Below are 19518 nucleotides of genomic sequence, written 5' to 3' on the forward strand. Positions count from 1 at the left end.
CCCTCCACTCCTTGGAGAGGAGACCCTGGGGAGGCCACTTGGTCCCCTGGAGGCTGCTGCTGGCAGCGCATGGGGCGGGTACCAAAACCACAGGCCGCAGAGAGATGGAGACAGCAAGACTTGTGTGCAAGACTGCAGATGCAGCTCCTTGACTGTTTCCTGATCCCCTTCGAACGGAAACAGGCAGCAGGACGGGGAGAGGGGAGGGCGGCCCCATCCTGCGAGTCTGCCCTGGGAAGTGGGGGCTTTTCCTGAAACCAGGACCCCAAAAATGCAGCCTGCCAGCACCCAGGACGTGGTGGCATGGCCCCCCACCTCCCCCCCGCCAGGATAGCCAGGGGTGGCCGCAGACTGTGGGCTGGGCACAGAAACCCAACGAGGAAGCGAGGGCTAACTGGGGCCGCGCGTGGAGGCGGGCCATGGGGTTAGAGTCGGGTGTGAAAGGAGGGTGGAGCTGGATTCCAGCCGAGGCGTGTGTGGGGTTGGGTGACAGGGGAGGAGTGAAGGATGGGGATGGGCGCCAAGGGGCTGCTGCAGAGCCTGGGGTTCACGCCTCTGAGTGCCTCATCCCAAGGCGGGCAGGTGCTGGGCAGGACGGCCAGCACAGCCTGGTCCCGGGTGCCCGCTTGTGCTGTGCTGAAGGCCTATCTTTGGTGCTTTCTCGGGCTGGGACTGAGGAGCGGGGGCCGGTTGGTGGTGTGCAGTCTGTGATGTTGGGGTCCAGTGCCAGCCCCTGGCTCGTGGGCAAGGATGGCTGCTTACATGGCTGCAAGCTGATCTTGCCTCCCATGGAGCACGGAAGCCCCATCCCGGGGGTGGGGGATGGGGCAGGAGGCATAAGACAGAGCAGTAGGTGACCCATGAGCTGCCTGGGGACCCGGGGGTGGGCAGAGCCCAGGTGAGTTTCCCCTCCTGGCTGAGCCGGGCGGGCCACCCTCTTCCTGACCTGCCATCCTGGCCCTGTCCCCAACAGATGGCTTCCTAGAAGGAAAGGCAGTGGGTGGCCACTGACCACACATGGTGTGAAGCTCTTGGGACCTAGAAACCAAGCCAGCCTGAGGGCAGTGATTGCAAAACCTCGTGAAGCCAGCCCCAAAACTGCCTGGTTGGGTTTGGCGGCTGGAGCAGAGTGGGTTGGTGGGCTTGGCCCATGGCTGACAGGCTTGCCCTCCCTCTGGCTGGCCTGGCACCAGCACAGCCCCTTGGATGACCGGCTCGGGCTGGCAGGTGTGCTGGGCTGGGATGCCGGGCCTTGCAGCAGAGCTGCCCTCAAAGTCGGCTGTCCACAGCCGGCACCTGCCACTTCCTGCATGGCACTCAGGTGCACCTGCTGCCCCGAATCTGTGCCCGGGTCTCAGGTGCTGCCACCTGCTCCTCTGGGATGGGGGACAAACTGGCACAAGCAGGCCCTGCACCCTGTAGGACGTTTGTTTCTAAGGTCCAGTGTCTGCTCAGGTAAGGCCCCGTTCCCTTGGGTGTGCTGGACGCCTTGCCCCTGAGGCTCCTGGGAGGAGGCGGAGTTGCAGCCCAGCTCTGTTAGACCCCGCGAGTCCCCTGGCTGAGGCCCCGTGTCCTGGGATTTGCAAACTAGGGAGTGAGGGTGTCTTAGTCAGCTCAGGAGGCTGTAACAAATGCCACAGGCTGGCTAGCTTAAACAACAGACATTTATTTCCTCACAGTTCTAGAGACTGGAAGTTCCAGACCGTGGTGCCAGCCAATTTGGTTCCCCCTGAGAGCTTTTTTCCTGGTGCCTTCTCTGTGTGTCCTCATATGGCAGAGGGAGAAAGAGAGAGGGGAGCGAGAGATCTTGTGTCTTTTCCTACAAGGACACAAGTCCTGTTGGATCAGGGCCCCACCCTTATGACCTCGTTTAACCTCATTACCTCCATAAAAGCCCCCCCCTCCAAATGCAGACACGTTGGGGGCTGAATTTTAGGGGGACACAAGCGTTCAAGCCATTAGGGGCTGTGGAAGCCCTAATCTCCCATTTTCAATGGGTGCTCTCAGCTTTGCTTCAGGTCTGAGCGTGGTCCTGACTTGCATGACTGCCAGGGAAGGGGTCACTGGGACATGGGTCTCATGGCCTGATCTCATAGTGACCTGGGGGCCTGGAAACTTCACCACCAGCTCTGGGCACTGGGCACACAGAGGCTGGCCCTCCCCTCAGCCACACAGCTCAGCGCTTAAGAAAATCTGTCTCGTTCAGCTTTCTGGGAATCCGTGGCACGCAACGTGCATGACGACGCTGGGTTTGGCGCCTGCTGTGCACAGCTTGGGAGCATCTGGAATGGTAGAATTTGTGCAGAGCGATGAGAGACGGACTTGGGAGGGCGCGAGGCTGCATGGGGGGCCCATACCCCCTCCACCTGCGCCCACCTGTCTGTGGTTTCTCTCCCGGTGGGCCTGGTGCTGGATCGTCCCAGGGCCCATCTGGGGTCTGCCCATCTGGAATGGCTCCTTTTCAGCACTGCACAGCTCCCCAAGTCCTCCTTGTGGCCACGGTGCCTGTCCAGCCGGCCTGCCTGCCCGGGCTCCAAGCCTCTCTCTCTGTGCCTGGCTGGCCGCGCCAGGAAGGGCTTCTGGTTCCTATTAGGAGTCCTGAGCAGGGATGAGGGTGTCAGGAACACAAACAGAGCCGCAGGAGTGGGGCCAGCTCAGGTCGTGCTCTGAGCCTCTGAGCGATGTGGTGGCTTAGCAGAGCTGTCTCAGGTGAGGCAGGCGGGACCTTGGAGGTCAGTGCAGAGTCGGAGCCTGGTGTACGTGGGTGGAGAGTGGGCTCAGAGTCTGACGGGGACGTGAGTTGGTGGCTGCCCTGCTTGCCTCAGTTTAGCCCAGGCCTCGAGTCTCTGCTGCTCCTCCCCCTACGTGGCAGGGCTGGGTGGAGCCAGGAGACAGAGCTGTCACAACCACCTCTGGGCATCCTCCCACCCCTGCAGGGCTAGCTTGGCCCCAGGAGGGGACCCTAAGCACGGCTCCCCACCCGCGTGCTGCACGTGGGGAAACGCGGCAGTGACCTGAGTGCTGTGTTTGGCTTTTTTCAAACAAACTTGCTTTGAAGGAAGCTTTGCTTCTGGCAGACAGCGTGGCCGAGGCCTCCCCAGAGCCCTGAGGCCATTCACGTCCCCTGTGTGTGGATGCTGTGGCTGCTCCCAGCTCTGCTGGCCTCCGAGCTCCTGCTCCCTGAGGGTCTAGGCGTGCTGGTCCTGGCTGCTACACAAAATGACAGTGAACGGCCTCCGCAGGTTGGGCCGAGGCCGGCGGTCCCCCAGGGTCTGTGATGACAACACGGGTGGCATCTCGGGGTGAAGCCTGGTCCCGTGGTGGCTGCAGTGTTTGAGTAACGGGACTCAGGTTTGCCCCAGGTCCAGGCCTGGGCGGTCGGCCGTGCCTCCTGGGGCACAGACACAGCACATTCTTGCCACTTCGCTTCGGAGGAGGGGCCGACTACCTCCCTAACCTCGAGGCCCCAACCAGACTCACAGAGCTGCAGGAGGCCCAGTACCCACCCGGGGTGCCCACCCTCACCCAGCACGTCCTCCTCGGGCATGGCTCCAGCCCATCCACCTGGTACACGGGCACCCACTCAGCCAGCCTGACCCACAAGGCCTGATCCTGTGGGGGCCTGAGTGGGAAGGCCTGGACCCTGCCTCCTGGGACTGAGATGCTGGTTCCTGGCTCTGAGGTCTCACTGAGTACTGTTCCCCATGGCCACCAGGAGGAGTGGGGACTGTGTGAGGTCAAGTAGGGGGCAGGGCCCGGGTTGGCAGAACTGCACTGGTCCACTGGGAGCTGGGGGCCAGGCCTCTGGGCCACGATGGCCGACCATGCCACCCGTCCACCCTGGCCTGATGACCAACATAGGGCAATGTCTGGGCCTCCACCACCCCCTGCTGGCCTGCCATCTCCTCGAGCCTGCTAGCCTGCTTGGCATGTGAGCCCTGGATGCCCTGGCTCTCAGTGGGGCCCTGATGTCTTGCATTCTGTACTGGGTGGCGTTGGGCTTCCATTGCGGTGGGCAGTCTGCTCTGCGAGGCCTCTCTATGCCTGTCCTCGGGCAGGCTGGGGCTGGAGGATCCAGAGACGGACCATGGTCCTGCTACACTGAGTGTGGGCCGGGAAGCAAAGCCAGGCCCGTGGACCAATAGCAACAGTGTCGCCCTCTCAAAGCCCTGCTTCCAGGGCAGAGATGGAAAGGAGGAAGGGCCCAGTGTGGCCTGGAGGATCCTGGAGCCTTCCTGTAGGAGGTGGTCCCGGGTCATCCCCTGCTCTGGGCCTGCCCGTCCTCCTGGGCTGACCTGGGCTCTTCTCCGTGTCCTCAGTCATCAACTCCTGCGCCGTGGGCAATGGCGGCTGCCAGCACGACTGTGTCCAGCTCACGGTGACCCAGCACCGCTGCCAGTGCCGGCCCACATTCCAGCTCCAGGAGGATGGCAGGCGCTGTGTCCGTGAGTATGCCACCAGCCCTGGGGCCCCATCCTCTCTGGACCCATAGGTCTTTCCAGGGACCCTGAAGCTGGAGCCAGGGCACATGCAGGACGTGCCTCCTCCCTTGGCTGCTGGGGCTGGCAGGAGGGCCCATGGGCAATGAGGCCCCTGGGCTGCTGAGAGGTGGTGGGGCATCATCCAGCCCCCAGCGCGGGTTGGGAGGGAGCCCCCTTGGCTGTGCTCTGGTGTTGCACATCTGTGGGGGCAAGAAGCTCAGGTATGGGAGAGACAGGAAGGGCATCCGGCAGGTCCCTCAGGTCCAAGGCCCACCCTGGGCTGGCTCAGGCGTGTGGGACCCAGGCCCTGGCCCTTGGGCAGAGGAGGCAGGCCAGGCCCCATTTCTCAAATTACCCTGGCGTCTCGGGGCTGCCTGTCACAGAAAGAGGGGGCTTTGCTGATGGAGGAGGCGGAGCAGGCTCAGAGGCCCCCTGAGATATGGAAATGGGGGGTCAGGGTGGGGCAGGTTCTGAGAGAGTCCCCCCGCCTAGCCTCCTGGGTCCCGAGCCAGGAGTGAGTGTGGGCTTGAGGCCAGCAGTGGGGGCAGAGTGGCAAGGGGTGATGGACCTGGGGGCCAGCTGGGCACCTCGGCTCCAACTGGGAGAACAGGTGCAGGAGGAGCTGGCCGGCGCCCTGCTGTCTTCTCTGAGTCCTCTTGGGGGATCTCAGGGGCACCCACACCTGCGAGGAGGGTGACCCACAGGAGCAGGAGGGGCGAGAGTGCCAGGTGGGGGCCTCATGAGGGGCCCTGGGACAGGCACTCCGAGTCCACAGAGTCCCCTGCCTCCCACCCTGACCTCTCCCCTTTGCCTCCCTTCCTCTGGATCTGTGACCTTAGGGAGAAACCCGTGCACGGACCGGAATGGCGGCTGCATGCACACGTGCCAAGCTCTCCGGGGCCTCGCTCACTGTGAGTGCCACGCGGGCTACCGGCTGGCGGCTGACCGCAAGGCCTGTGAAGGTAAGACGCCCCTGCCCATGCTCTGGCCCCACCCCCAGGGTCAGCTGTGGAGGGACCGGGTCCTGCTGCACCGGCTTGTGCGAGAGGGCTGACCTGGGGTGATGCCCTGGCTCATCTCCTCTACTGGGGGCCAGGGGCCCGGCTGGGCAGCAGGGGGCTGGGGAGGAGGGGCAGGAACTCACTTGATGAGCTGCTTCCAGCCTGAGCCTCATTTCAGCCGGAGCAAGCAGGAGAGCTCAGGTGGCCTTTTTGCTTTTCGAATATTTCTTGTATTATCTAAGTAGTACCTGCTCATTAGGGGAACAGAAGAGCTGAGGAAGCATCACCCTGAGCCCGGATGACATCCCCATGTTGGCTTCCAGTTATTTTTTCGGGTTGTTTGTGAATACGCACATTAGAATCACCCAGATCCCAATTGGGTGCCACTTTCTAGAATGTGCTTCTGTGTCCTTGGCCGCAAGGTGTCTGCTGGGCGACTGTGCGTGTTTGTTAGTTACCCCTCCCAGGACTCTCTGGTGCCCGACTCCTGTTACACACAGCTTGGGATGAGCAGCCTCAGGGAGGGGTCTGCGCGCATCGCTGTCACCCTTGGGCGAGTCTCTAAGGAGATGGGGGTGTGTCCAGGGCAGGCAGCGGTCAGAGAGATGGGGCCTGCAGGCTGCAGAAGCCCAGTGATCCCACATGTCACCAACACCAGGAGGGAGCATTTTAGGAATCGTTGCCAAAGTGAAAGGCGCCCCTGTCGCTCTGGGTGCAGGTGGCTTCGGTGGGCTCAGCAGGAGACGGGCTTAGGGTCAACTTCTTCATCCCAGGGAATCTTAGGGGATGTGACTGAAGCACTGGTCGGGGACACCAGGGTTCAGGTCCTGACAGCCAGCGCCATGCAGCTGTGGGAACGCACCTGGATGTCAGCGGCCATGTGCTTCTTCCCCCTGTCCCCAGAGGCAGGTGGTGAAAGGCCAGGCCCTGGACACGGCTTGGTGAGAGTAGGGTGGGCGCCGCTGAGGGACCGTGGGTGCAGAGAGGAGGAGCCTGTTGGCAAAGCTGCTGGCGGGGCCCGAGTGCAAGCTGGTGGGGCTCCAGAGCAGACTTCCAGCTGTGCCCTCCTCGGCCTGGGCGGGAGTGTGGTTCTGCACCCGAACTTGTGGATGAAAACACAGCTCAGAGGGCCGGCCCCAGTCATGGAGCCATGGAACGGGAAGGTGGGAGAGGGCACTGGGTGGCCCCCTCTTGGCACAGGGGGCCCGAGCCCTGACCCTCTGGTGAGGACCCCTCCACACCCAGGCACCACCCCTGGGGGCCGCATCTCCCAGGCCAGTGGTCCACAGCTCTCCCCTTGATCTCTCCCATCCAGACGTGGATGAATGTGCCATGGGGCTGGCCCAGTGTGCCCACAGCTGCCTCAACACTCATGGGTCCTTTAAGTGCGTGTGCCACGCAGGCTATGAGCTGGGTGCCGATGGCCGGCAGTGCTACCGTGAGTGGACACTGGGCAGGCATTGGCACCATGGGGCATGGAGGTGCCTGGGGGTGGCAGCACTACTCCCCGGTCTCCCACGGACTGCCAGCTTGCTTTGGCCAAGGGCAGTGCTAGCCTGGGAGCTGCGAGTGGGTCCCAGGAGGTCAGGGGAAGATGATGGGGTCTGGGGAGGTCAGGGGAGGATAGAGAGTCCAGGGAGGGCAGGGGAGCATGGGGGGCCCGCAGCGGGGCACAGGTTCCAGAACCTGCCTAGCCCAGGAGCTCTGTGTTTCCAAGCAGAGTGGGCCTGGGGGTCCCGGGCTGGCTGCTGGGGTGGGGGAGGACCACGCTAGGTGGAGGGGTCACCCCAGACCCTGTCCCACATCCTGGTGGTGGATTTCATCACAGGGATCGAGATGGAGATAGTGAACAGCTGTGAGGCTGACAACGGCGGCTGCTCCCACGGCTGCAGCCACAGCAGCACAGGGCCCCTCTGTACCTGTCCCCGCGGCTACGAGCTGGGCGAGGACCAGAAGACTTGTATCGGTGCGAGCCGGGTCCTTCCAGACTGCCCCATCCCCCCGAACCAGGGACCCGCTGCTGCCCCGAGTCTGTGGATTGGTTTGACGCCATGACGTGGAAGCCCCCAGTCTTGCTCTCTCTGCCCTGGGCCAGGGGTGTGGTCCGAGGGTGGGCCTGGCGAGAGCCCCCACTGAGGCCCCGCCAGGCACACCGCATTGTCCATCAGCACTGCCTCCTCCAGCTCTGCTCAGTCACTTAGTTAAATCCCCATGTGCTTAGAGGAGCACCCGAAATGCTGTGGTGTGCGAGAGTCCTCTCTTCTTGGGGAGACCCTGCCTCCAACATGGACCCCACACCACCCTCCAGCCCCGTCTGGCCCCCACAGCAGGGGGTGGCCTTGGGGCCGTGACGTTTGTCCTCTCTGTGTCTGTGTACAGGACCAGAAGCGTACGTGGGTGCACATGCACACGTGTGTGGCCGTGTGTGGGACTGTGTGCAAGTGTGCATGTACTGGTGGGCGTGGGCAGGGCGTGTGCGCAGGTGGGCGCCTGGGTGCCAGCCGGGCTCGGGTGTGTGCCCGCAGATGTGGACGACTGTGCCGACTCGCCGTGCTGCCAGCAGGTTTGCACCAACAGCCCCGGCGGGTATGAGTGTGGCTGCTATGCTGGCTACCGGCTCAGCACCGATGGCTGCGGGTGTGAGGGTGAGTGCCAGCCGGCTGGGGGGCAGCTGGGGTGGCCAGGGGAGAGGGCCACCCCAAGGAGGGACACGGGGTTGCTTCAGGTGCTGCTCTGCTTTACCTCTGGGCGTTGCTTGAGCACCTGCTGTCTGCAGGGCATGTGGACCTGCCCTCCTGCTCCCCTACCTGTGGTCACAGGTCACTTTCCCGGGGCTGGGCCGGCCTCCCTTGGGCAGGGTGTCCACCCTCACTCTGACCCTGGGGACGGGAGGATGGCTGCAGCGTGGGCATCGCCAAGCAGGCATGTCCACCAGGCCTCAGTCTGGTGGCCAGAGCCGGGGTGGGAGGAGCCTCCCACGTCCCCGACCTGCGGAGGATAGGCCACAGCAGCCCCGCGTTTGCCTGCAGATGTGGACGAGTGTGCCTCTGGCCGTGGCAGCTGTGAGCACCACTGCACCAACCTGGCTGGCTCCTTCCAGTGCTCCTGCGAGGCTGGCTACCGGCTGGACGAGGACCGCAGGGGCTGCACCCGTGAGTCCCCCCCTGTCCCCGCAGGGGTCCCCGGCTCCCGGTGCCCCATGCCCCTGCCTTCATGGCATCTGTTCCCGGAGCCCCTGCACCCACCATCCCGTCTATATGGACCCCACCTCAGTGGGTCAGGCTGGGGGCAGCAGGGTGGGGTAAGGGGCTGGCTGGACGGGCATCCTCCAGGGCAGAGTGTTACTCGGGGGTCCCCGTTGTCCAGCTTCTCTTTTGCCCAGATGAGAGAAGGGACATCGTCCCTGGGACTGAGGACAGTGTCCAGAGGGGCAGAGAGCTGCGCCTGTGCCCCCCACCCCCACCCCCCCCATGCTCAGGATCCCTATGGCCAGGGCAGGAGCCAGGACAGCTGGGGAGGACATGACATGGGCCAGGTCCTCAGGGCCCAGAGCCTTCTCTGTCCTGAGAATTAGGGTCAGGGGTGCAGCTGGGACGACCTCTGGCGACCAGGGTGAGGAGAGGTGGTGGAGGCTATAGCTGAGGGCCCATGGGGTGGGGCACAGGCCCTGAGCTCCGTCTGGGTAGCCAGGGGCAGGGGACTCCAGTCCCGGGAAGGCAGGTGGGCAGCAGGAGTTCAGGGGCCTTTGTGCCCCTGCCCAGCCCTGGAGATGCCTGAGGTGGACCTGGACAGCCAGCTGCCCCTCTTGCGGCCCCTCCCGCACATCGCGGTGCTCCGGGACGAGCTGCCCCATCTCTTCCAAGACGACTACGTGGGGGCTGAGGAGGAGGAGGCGGAGGCCCGGGGTGAACACACGCTGGCGGAGAAGTTTGGTGAGAAGTGGGCCCAGCCCTGTGGCTTCTGGTCTCCGGGAAGACAGCCAGTGCCCCCTTGGGCCAGGCTGCTGCTCACCCTGCAGTCTTGGGCATGAAGAAGGACCTCTTCGATGGCCTTGTTTGACCAAGGCTCAGAGAGGTTAATCTGCTTGCTCAGTTTGCACAGCACGTCCAGGGCTGAGCCTGGGCTGGATGGGGCCCCAAGCTCCTGGCTAGGGCCCTCCCAGGCCCTGGCATCCAGCTCCTGCACCCCACCTCGCCCACTTGGGGGCCTTCGTGGGCTGAGGACGTCCCTTGTGCCCCCTTCTCTGGCCTGAGGCCCTGAGCTAGCCTCGATGCGCCTGAAGCCTGGTGGGGTTGGTGGCCAGGGGTCCAGCTTTGAGCCCCTCCTGGTCTGCCCCCAGTCTGCCTGGATGACGCCTTTGGCCAAGACTGCAGCTTGACCTGCGACGACTGCAGGAATGGAGGGACCTGCCTCCCAGGCCTGCCAGGCTGCGACTGCCCTGAGGGCTGGACCGGGCTCGTCTGCAATGAGAGTGAGGCTGCTGTGGGTGGGGGTGAGGGGCCATGAGCCAGACGCGCGGGAGCCCATTTGTTTTCTCTCCTCTGCTAGCCCTGGGCAGGGCGTCCATGCGGGGCCCTCCGTTCAGGCCTTCATTCACTCCATTCGGAGTCTGCTGACTGCCCGCCCTGTGCCAGGCTCGGTTCCAGGCACCTGGAGGCCCCGGGAACCAGCGAGGCGGGGGGTCTCCACTCGCGGATGTCACCGTCAGCTGGTCCAGTGATAAGCAAGCCTCCAGCTCACTGAGATGATGGGGGGTTGCGCAGAGTGGCTGGTGGGTGGCCAGTCGTGCCTGTGTTCCAGATGGGGCAGCTACTTCCCCGGACTCCGCGACACTGGTAGCTGGAGAGCATTTGGAAAGTGCTCTCCCAGCCTCTGTCTGGAGCCTGTTCTGCTCCCCTCCCAATGACCCCCGACCAGGGCTGTACTGGCGGTTTGGTCCCTAGGGCCGCAGTGACCTCTCTGCCTGTTGAAAGTGCTGGTTGAGAAGGTGGCTGTGTCGCAGCTCAGAGGGAGGATGTGGTGGTTGATTAGTGATGTCTGCCCTGTGCGTAGTGGGGGCACAGGCACGAGTCACCGGTGTGGCTCTGGGCAGTTGCTTCTGACACGGGAGGCTCACACCCCAGGTGTCTCGGTGTCTCTGGAGGGGCTTCTGGGCCCAGAGTCCTTTTGCGGGCTGGTGACCCTTGTGCTTCCCTGTCACCCCCTGCAGCATGCCCTGCAGACACCTTTGGCAAGAACTGCAGCTTCTCCTGCAACTGTCAGAATGGCGGGACCTGCGACCCCATGACGGGGGCCTGCCGCTGCCCTCCGGGTGTCAGCGGAGCCCACTGTGAGGACGGTGGGTGCAGTCCCTCCTGTCCCCCCGGGATTGTCCCTGGGGTGGAGGGGAGGCAGGAGGCACAAGCTCACTGCTCCCCTCTCCGCTTCTCCTGGTGCCTTCCTTCCGTGGGAGGGGAGGGCACCACAGGTGAGGCCCTTTAGCAGAGAGGCGTGGAGTGTTCGTTGTTTGCTAATTCTCCTGGGGCCTCGTTAAAGCCTGGTGGTCTAGTGGTTAGGACTCGGGACTCTCACCCTGTGGCCCAAGTTCGAGCTCGTTTCCCTGTCAGGGAACCACACCCTCCATCTGTGGGTTGTCACGCTGTGGTAGCTGCATGTGATGCTGAAAGCTCTGCCACTGAGGCTCCAAATACCAGCAGGGTCCCCACGGTGGACAGGCTTCAGCGGAGCTTCCAGGCTAAAACAGGCTAGGAAGAAGGACCTGGCCACTCCCCCAAAAACTGGCCGGGAAAGCCCTGTGAATAGAAGCAGAACATTGTCTGATATAGCGCCAAAGGTGCATAAAAGAGCATTGTGTGCTAGGCACCGAGGGTGAGAGGATGGCACAGAAAGATGGGGCGGGGTTCCGCTTTGCTCTCCATGGGGTGCTCGGAGTCAGAATTGACTCAATGGCACTAACAGCAAAACTATAGCCGTGGTGAAGACTTGACAGAAAAACAGTACTTTCGGAATGGTTTCCCCTGTGAGGTAGTGAGCTCCCCATTCCTGAAAGAATTCAAGTAGAGCTATATGTTGTCTGAGTGAGATTTTCAGAAGGGATGCACCTCGGCCCGTGGCTGCATGGGATGACACCAGTGTCCTTTCTAACTCTGAAGTTTCAGCATCTCTGGAGGAATTAGAAAGTCCACATGCATAAGTTTCTCAGGTGACTAATGCCTCATGTTTAAGTCTTTAGAACTTTAAAATTCTGCCTCTTTTCCTGGAGAATGTAGCTAACTTATCAAGAACTTACCGCCTTGGCTGGTAGATGGTAGCAGTCCATGGAACGTGTCCCCAGTGCCTCTGGGTGGCCCGTGTGAGCCCTGCAGAGCAGGGTTTGAAGTCCCAGGTCCAGTCCTCGCTCTGGCCAGCCTTCTCGGCTTGGTCAGCATCCCTGCCCTTCCTGGTCTGCTGAGGGCTGAGAACCCGCTGCCTGTTAGAAGCTTTGTGTGTGTGACGGGCCCTGAACAGACCCGAGGGACTCCTGGCGGATAAAGGCCCACATTGTAGTGCTTCTGCTTGTGAGGTGGCGTGGCTGCCCGAGACCTGGGTCTCAGTTGGGGTCCCGTGGGTACGAGGTACCTGTGCAGGTGAGCTTGAGGAGGTTAGTCCCAAGAGAGGCCTGGCAGGCCAGAGTTCAGGGGTGGAAGGGCTCCTCGGGCCCCTGTATTAGTTTCTGAGACTCCGGGTATCCTGGGCTGGTGGCCACAACCCTCCAGTCTCTACCTCCATCTTCCCATGGCCTCCGTCTCTTCCTGTCTCCAGCCTCCCTCTCCTTTCTCTTCCAAGGACACCTGTGGGATTTAGGCCATCTTGGATAATCCAGGATGGTCCCACCAGACCCTTGAGACATTCACATACCTTGGGGTCACCATCCAGCCCCCTGCAGCCCTTCAGTAGGCAGGACTGGGGCAGGACTGCACCAGAGGGAGACGTTTCTAGAAGGAAAGCCAGAAGGCCTTCCCAGCCCTGGGTGCCTGAGTTGGGCCTGGGACCCTGGCCAGTTGAGGCTGTGTGTCCTTCCTCCTTTGAGGTCTGGAGGTTGGGCTAGGTGGACACCAAGGGACAGGAGTCAGGATGCTGTAGGTGTGGGTCAGACTCAGTCTATCTGGACGAGCTCTTTGTGCATCTCTCACGTGTGTGCTGAGGACATGCTTGGCCTCCTGCCCTGGCCACCTTCCAGGCCACAGACCCTGAGTGGAACAGCCCAGCCAGGGTGGACGGCTGTGTCCATGGGGCTCATCTTGTGCCTGCCCTGCCCTCCTGATGCCACGCCCACCCCCTGGGCCCTTCCCTGTCTGGGATGCAGGGTCCTCAGGCTACTGGTGGCCCCAAAGTCCTCCCGCTGTGCCCCGGAGGCCCAGACCACCCCTGGCTCATGTGCTGGGCACTGGGGCCCCTTGGAGCATCTCCTAGGGCATGGGGGCCGTGTCCGGGGGGCGCTCAAGAGGCCCTGCCTTCCCGCAGGCTGCCCCAAGGGCTTCTATGGCAAGCACTGCCGCAAGAAGTGCCACTGCGCCAACAGGGGCCGGTGCCACCGTCTCTACGGGGCATGCCTCTGCGACCCAGGGCTCTACGGCCGCTTCTGCCACCTGAGTGAGTCCTGCTGCCTGCTGGCTGCCTGTGTCCGGGGGGTGGAAGGGACGGCCTGTAGCATGGCCGAGTGCTCACCTTGTGCCTTCCTGCACGCGGTCCAGCATGTGTTGACTCTTTGCCATTTGCACACGAGGACACGGGGCTCAGTGAGTTCCCTGGCTAGGATGTGGGGTCCACCCCTGGTCTCTGGACTCAAAGCCACATCCTCTGGGCTGCTCTGGCCTCTAGGGTGTCTGGGTGGACAGTTCCCAGCCTCCTGGGGCTTCCCAGCCCCAAATGGGCCAATGGGTGGGCTGCAGGCAGAGGCAGGGGCAGACCTTCCCCGGAAGCTTCTGGGGTGTAGGGCTTATCTTGGCTTTGGAGTTTCCTGGCAGCAAGGGTGAGTCTTGAGCCCCAGTGGGGTCAACCCTCCCTGGAGTCCACGGACAGGCCGGGAGGCGAGGGGCGGTGGGCTGGTGAAGAAAAGGTGAATGACGAGGAGCGGACTCCAGCCCAGCAGCTCTCTGCAGCACCTCATAAAAGGATTATTTTGAGCAGAGAAACCCGGATCCTGAGGGTTTCCCGCTGGGAAGTGGTGGGACCCAGGGCAAATTCCTTCACTTCACTGAAACCCTGTTTCTCGTCTGTAAGGGGGGGCACAGTGTCCCAGTCTCCTGGGCACCGGTGGCTGGGCAGACAGTGCCGGCTCCGTGCTGGGCCCGGGGATGCAGCTCAGGAGGTGGGGGCAGAAGGCCCTGGGACTGGGGAGGGCTGGCATGCAGGGCGCAGGCCCCCTCACGGTTCTGTGGGTGCAGCCTGCCCGCCGTGGGCTTTCGGGCCGGGCTGTTCGGAGGAGTGCCGGTGTGAGCAGCGGAACACGCGTGCCTGTGATAGGAGGGACGGCAGCTGCTCCTGCAAGGCCGGCTTCAGGGGCGAGCGGTGCGAGGACGGTGAGTGCAGGGGTGTGTGGGGGGAGGGCCCCAGGGCCGGCTGAACCCTGCAGGCCGTTCTCTTCTCGCCCCCTGCAGAGTGTGAGCCGGGCTCCTTTGGGCTGGGGTGCCGGCAGACGTGCGCCTGCCCTCTGGGCGCAGCCTGTGACCCCGTCAGCGGTGAGTGTGGGAAGCAGTGTCCGGCTGGCTACCGCGGGAAGGACTGTGACCAAGGTGAGTGATGGCCTCTGTGTCCAGGATCTGGGTAGGGTGCAGGTCGTGGGGTTCATGATGGGCATTGGGCACCGGAAGCTGCAAGCTGGAGGCCAAGTCAGCCCTGCAGCCTGGTGGGGGGCACCTTTACCTGCCGTGTCGCTGTCCTGGTCCAGCAGCGATGCAGCTGCTGTCTGTGCCTGTGTGCCTGAGAGGGCTGCTCAGGTGGGAGCTGGTGTGTGTGCCCAGGGCCTGGCCCAGAGAAGGGGTCGATGCCTCTCCGAAGTCATTCACTCACTCGCTCACCTATTCATTCCATGGGAACATACTGAGCTGATGCTGGGGTGCCAGAGCCCCTTCTGGATGGCCTGAGTGAGCTGGACAAAGCCAGCTGCCTCTGGTGGTGGTGGCTCAGAGTGAAGTCTGGGCTCGCGGTGCCGGCACTGGGCATGGGTGGTGATGGAAGGCTGTCCACATGGATGCCGAGGCCTGGGGGCAGTATGAGTGGGCACAGAGCAGTGGGCAGGGCTGGAGGCTGGGGGCCCCACATTTGAATGTCGTGGGCAGTTGGAGGGGACAGGCCCTCACCATGAGTGACAGGGCTGCTGTGGCCCCCGCTGATAGGGCATAGGCGGGTTGGGACCTCCCTTGGTTTGCGTTGCACGCATTGTCCAGGTTTATCAGTCGGAGCAGTGGGAGCCGTGGGGGTCTGGGGTGTGACTGGCGTGGGGCCACCCCCAGCCCAAGCCAAAGGGTCGGAGTCTCCTTCTGCACCCAGGCCAGGTCCCTCCTGCATGGTGGTCCTGGAAACCCCAGGAGTGCTCCTGTTGAGGGCTCTCAGGCCCCATTGGTGCAGGAGGGGTGTGTGTGGGGCTTGGAACCCAGGCTGGCCCAGCCCGCCAGCCCCACCTGCCCTGTGGGGACATCTGTTTTCCGTAATGAGTAACACCCACACGACAGGGCTGGGTCTTCCCCTGACTCCTCCTGACTCTCTTCTCTCCCCACGCCCCCCACACCACCCCCACCCACGCGCACATGTGAGTGCACACACACTCACACTCACACACACACATATGTGCTGCTCGCCCTCCCCCGCCACCTGCACGCCCAAGGGGGCCTCTCCCCAGAAGAGCCACATCCTGCCTGCCCCACGCAGCCTGTTTGCTGAGACCCCCAACCCTTCCCTGCTGATTTTCTCATTCATTCTTTTCCTTGTTTCTTTAAAAGCCTCCGGAGCCCTAAGGAGGAGCCACAGGAGATGGCACATGGGTATAGAAATGGTGGGCCCCCCGCTGTCGTTGGTTCTGGAAAGTGTTACTGCCCCAAACGGGCGTCTGCCCCCACTTAGTGAGGAGGGGGCTCCCTGAGGCCAGGCGGGACAGCTTCACCCTGTGCCGCAGAGCCGCCCTTCCCTGGGCCGCGTTGCATGGGGCCACACTTGCACCTAGTGCACGTGAATGTGCCGCACGTGAGTGCATAGGGCGTGCGCTTGAGTCGCACACAATGGTCTAGTGTGTTCGTGTGTGCTGCGCCTGCAGTCCTCTCGATGTGCCTGTGCCCTGGGCTGGGGTGTGGGCGGGGGCCTCTGGGGTCTGGGCCCTCATGACAAGAGTTCCCGGGGTATGTCCTCTGTCCCCGAGCCCCTCTCTGGGCTCTGGAAGGTCCCAGGTCTGGGTCCCCGCCCCATCTGGCTGATGCTCCCCCCTAGGCAGGACGCGTCCTCAGCTCCCAGCACCCCGAGTGTTGTGGTCAGTGGGCTCTGCGTCTTCAGGCGTGGTGCATGGGCCTGCAGCCTGCCCCTATGGGTGCCGTGCACACCTTCGGGGGCCTGGGAGAGCTTTCCTTCCAGCAGCTTCGGGGTGGGCCGAATGGCACTGGAGCAGGCAGGGGTCTTCTCCATCCCCGGGCCTTTCTGTCCAGCCAGGGCAGGCTGAGGAGTGTGGACGGGCTCAGGGGCTTCCAGCACCCGGGGCTCTGCAAGGCCACGGAGCAGCCACTGCGGGCCTTCTCGTGGTGGCGGTGAGGCTCCATGGCACCTACATTCTTTCATGAGGCCCTGCCCTGGGACTGTTCCCAGGATGCTGTCACTCCTCGGCAGTGGAGAGGACACTAAGGTGACCAGCAGAGGGTTCCCCAGGCTGACCAGGGTAGAAGGAAGGAGGGCAGAGCCTGTCCTGCCACCTGCTCCCGGCTGCTCTCCAGGGTCCTGGATGCCCAGAATTCTGCTTCAGCCACGCCCTTGCCCTCTGACTGCCCCTGGCCCAGCCTGTCCCTAGGTCCTGCCCATCCAGGCCGCCCCTCACCACTGCTCCCTCACACATGGTCAGCCCAAGCACTGGCTGCCGACCAAGCACAGGCCAGCCACCCTGCCCCGGATCCCCTGTCCCCTGCCCATTCCTGTGGCTGCCCTGGTCACCCAGGGACCTGGCTGTGTCCAGCAACCCTGCTGGGGCAAGGGGCAGGTGCCAAGGGCCCTGAGGGGAGGAGAGCAGCTCCACATGGGGGTGGCTGAGGCGCTGCATGCTCCCTCCTGCAGAGTGCCCGGGGGGGACGTTCGGCGTGAACTGCTCGGGTTCCTGCTCCTGCTGGGGAGCCTCCTGCGACCGGGTCACGGGGCAGTGCCTGTGCCCTCCTGGGAGGACCGGGGACGACTGTGGGGCAGGTGAGTGGCAGCTGTGTCCTGAGGTGCCCCCCTCACCTCCCTGTGGGATGGGACTCCAGCCATGGGCTATGTTTGGGGACCCCAGCCCTAGGCCGTGTTTGGGAAGCCCTGGCCCCTGGCCTGGAGCCCTGCAGACCCCAGGCCCCTCCACAGAAGCTCCAAGAGCCCATACTGAACCACCCTTGGGTCTGGCAGGGTGGTCTGCAGCTACCCTGAGTGGCCGTGCTCACACAGTGGCCCCCTGGGACCCTGTTAGCCATGGGGACAGGTCAGCTGGCAGAGCCCCCTGCACTCCCAGGGCCTGTGCTTTGCCCTCCTGGGCTTCCTGTTGACTGCGTGGGGTGTCCCAGCCCCTCGGATGGAGCCCCATTCTGCCTGTTGAGCCGTCCTAGGACAGGAGCTCTTCCCGAGGTGGGCGCCCTGCAGCCTGAGGAGGGGCTGGGGCTTCTGATGGCCTGCCCCTGTCCCTCCCCTGGGCTAGCTCAGATGGGAAGAGTGGTTCCTGCTCCTGGGCCATGGCACGGGGGGTCAGGGCCATGCCACACAGGGAGACTGACTAGCTGTGGGGTCTAGATTGTCCTGAGGGCCGCTGGGGGCTCGGCTGCCAGGAGATCTGCCCGGCGTGTGAGCACGGGGCCACCTGTGAGCCTGAGACTGGAGCCTGTCTGTGCCGCCCCGGCTACATGGGCAGCCGCTGCCAGGACGGTGAGTGCGTGCCGCCCCACCTCCGCCCCGCCTGCGCTCCCCGGGCCCACGGGCAGTGCCTGGCCTGACTGCACTCACCCGCCCTCCGCCTGCAGCCTGCCCCGCTGGCTGGTTTGGGCCCGGCTGCCAGATGAGGTGCTCCTGTGCCAATGATGGGCACTGCCACCCGGCGACTGGGCATTGTAGTTGTGCCCCTGGGTGGACCGGCCTCAGCTGCCAGAGAGGTAAGCGGCCCTTTGTCCAAGCATCCCTCCCACCCTAGAGAAGTCTCCACCCCGGACCCGGGACACTGGGGGCCGGCAGGAGGCTCCATGCCCCCGGCCTGGCTGTGGTGCCCCTGGGCTCTGCTGGGCCTGCATAGGGTGACCCGGGCTCTGTTGCAGCTTGTGACAGTGGGCACTGGGGACCTGACTGCAGCCACACCTGCAACTGTAGCACAGGCCACGGGAGCTGTGATGCTGCCAGCGGCCTGTGTCTGTGTGAGGCCGGCTACGTGGGCCCACAGTGCGAGCAGCGTGAGTTCTGGCCTGGCCCACAGCCATGTGCCGTGTGTGCACACATGTGCGCACACATGCAGGTGCACACACACAGAAGTGCGTGCACACACACACACAGGTGCATACACACAGGTGCACGCACACACAGGTTCACGCACACACACAGGTGCACACACACACACAGGTGCATACACACAGGTGCACACACACACAGGTTCACGCACACACACAGGTGCACACACACACACAGGTGCACACACACACACAGGCGCATACACACACACAGGTGCACACACACACACAGGTGCATACACACAGGTTCACGCACACACAGGTGCACGCACACACAGGTTCACGCACACACACAGGTGCACACACACACACAGGTGCATACACACAGGTGCACACACACACAGGTTCACGCACACACACAGGTGCACACACACACACACAGGTGCACACACACAGGTGCACGCACACACAGGTGCACACACACACACAGGTGCACACACACAGGTGCATACACACAGGTGCACGCACACACACAGGTGCACACACACACACAGGTGCATACACACAGGTTCACGCACACACACAGGTGCACACACACACACAGGTGCACACACACAGGTTCACGCACACACAGGTGCACACACACACACAGGTGCACACAGGTGCATGCACATGCACACACACACATATGCAAGCATTGGGGGACCTAGGCTTGCCCTCCTGTCCCCCAGACAAGCAGAGGGTCTCCTCGCCTGAGCTCACCGCTCTCTCCCTCCCCAGCCTGGGCCCAGGCCCCTCCCTCCTACACACCTGGGCCGACGTAAGGCCCACCTGGAGCACCGGGCAGGGAGAGGTGGGGCTAGCTGCACCCCCCAGGGCACCTGGCTCCTAGAGGAGGGGAGGGCGGAGACTGCTGAGGACCGAGGGCGGTGCCCTTCCGTGTGTGATCCCCCCACGGCTGGGCTGGTGGGTCCAGGGTGGGCTTGGGACAGGTCATCCTAGAGGCAGCCCCAAAAGTCCCACCTGGGCCCCCACCTGCCCTGGGGCTTGGTTCCTAGTTGGGCAGGGAGGGGAGCAGGGCATGTGAGCAAGCCCAGCCCCCCTTGGGTAGGGAGTGGTCTGTGAACGAGCCTCTGCCCCACGGTCCCAGGCCTCGGCTGGGATGGCGGGGGCCCGGGCAGGACTGGGTCATGCTCACTGTCCCTCGACTGATGGTGGGCCGGGGCTGCATGTCTCAGAGTGTCCCCAGGGCTACTTCGGGCCAGGCTGTGGCCAGCGGTGCCAGTGTGAGCACGGGGCAGCCTGTGACCATGTCAGTGGGGCCTGCACCTGCCCGGCCGGCTGGAGGGGAACCTTCTGCGAGCGTGGTGAGCCAGAATGTGGGCCGGGGCCAGGCTGGGGTGGCCC

At 63.7% G+C, this 19518-nt stretch overlaps 1 protein-coding gene across 22 annotated transcripts in view; it reads left to right on the top strand.

The window, feature by feature from the left end:
* Positions 1-19518, top strand: part of MEGF6 (multiple EGF like domains 6) — a 101160-nt gene that overhangs the window by 72934 nt on the left and 8708 nt on the right. For 14 of the 22 annotated variants that reach the window (XR_011503677.1, XM_070511286.1, XM_070511269.1 and 11 more), the window contains 18 exons: positions 4320-4445; positions 5321-5443; positions 6798-6920; positions 7311-7448; positions 8008-8127; positions 8512-8634; positions 9244-9414; positions 9822-9974; positions 10692-10820; positions 12986-13114; positions 13909-14043; positions 14122-14256; positions 15463-15504; positions 16772-16897; positions 17471-17602; positions 17698-17826; positions 17986-18117; positions 19350-19478. Coding sequence is in view for 21 of the 22 variants with exons in the window: in XM_070511286.1 (XP_070367387.1) it covers positions 4320-4445; positions 5321-5443; positions 6798-6920; positions 7311-7448; positions 8008-8127; positions 8512-8634; positions 9244-9414; positions 9822-9974; positions 10692-10820; positions 12986-13114; positions 13909-14043; positions 14122-14256; positions 15463-15504; positions 16772-16897; positions 17471-17602; positions 17698-17826; positions 17986-18117; positions 19350-19478 (2295 nt within the window). In the remaining variant the exon portion in view is untranslated. The remainder of the gene's footprint in view (positions 1-4319; positions 4446-5320; positions 5444-6797; positions 6921-7310; positions 7449-8007; positions 8128-8511; positions 8635-9243; positions 9415-9821; positions 9975-10691; positions 10821-12985; positions 13115-13908; positions 14044-14121; positions 14257-15462; positions 15505-16771; positions 16898-17470; positions 17603-17697; positions 17827-17985; positions 18118-19349; positions 19479-19518) is intronic. The other 8 variants (XM_044769521.2, XM_070511283.1, XM_070511282.1 and 5 more) reach the window with 3 other exon arrangements.

This window comes from Equus asinus, chromosome 5 (assembly GCF_041296235.1).
Source record: "Equus asinus isolate D_3611 breed Donkey chromosome 5, EquAss-T2T_v2, whole genome shotgun sequence".
Lineage (NCBI taxonomy): Eukaryota > Metazoa > Chordata > Mammalia > Perissodactyla > Equidae > Equus > Equus asinus.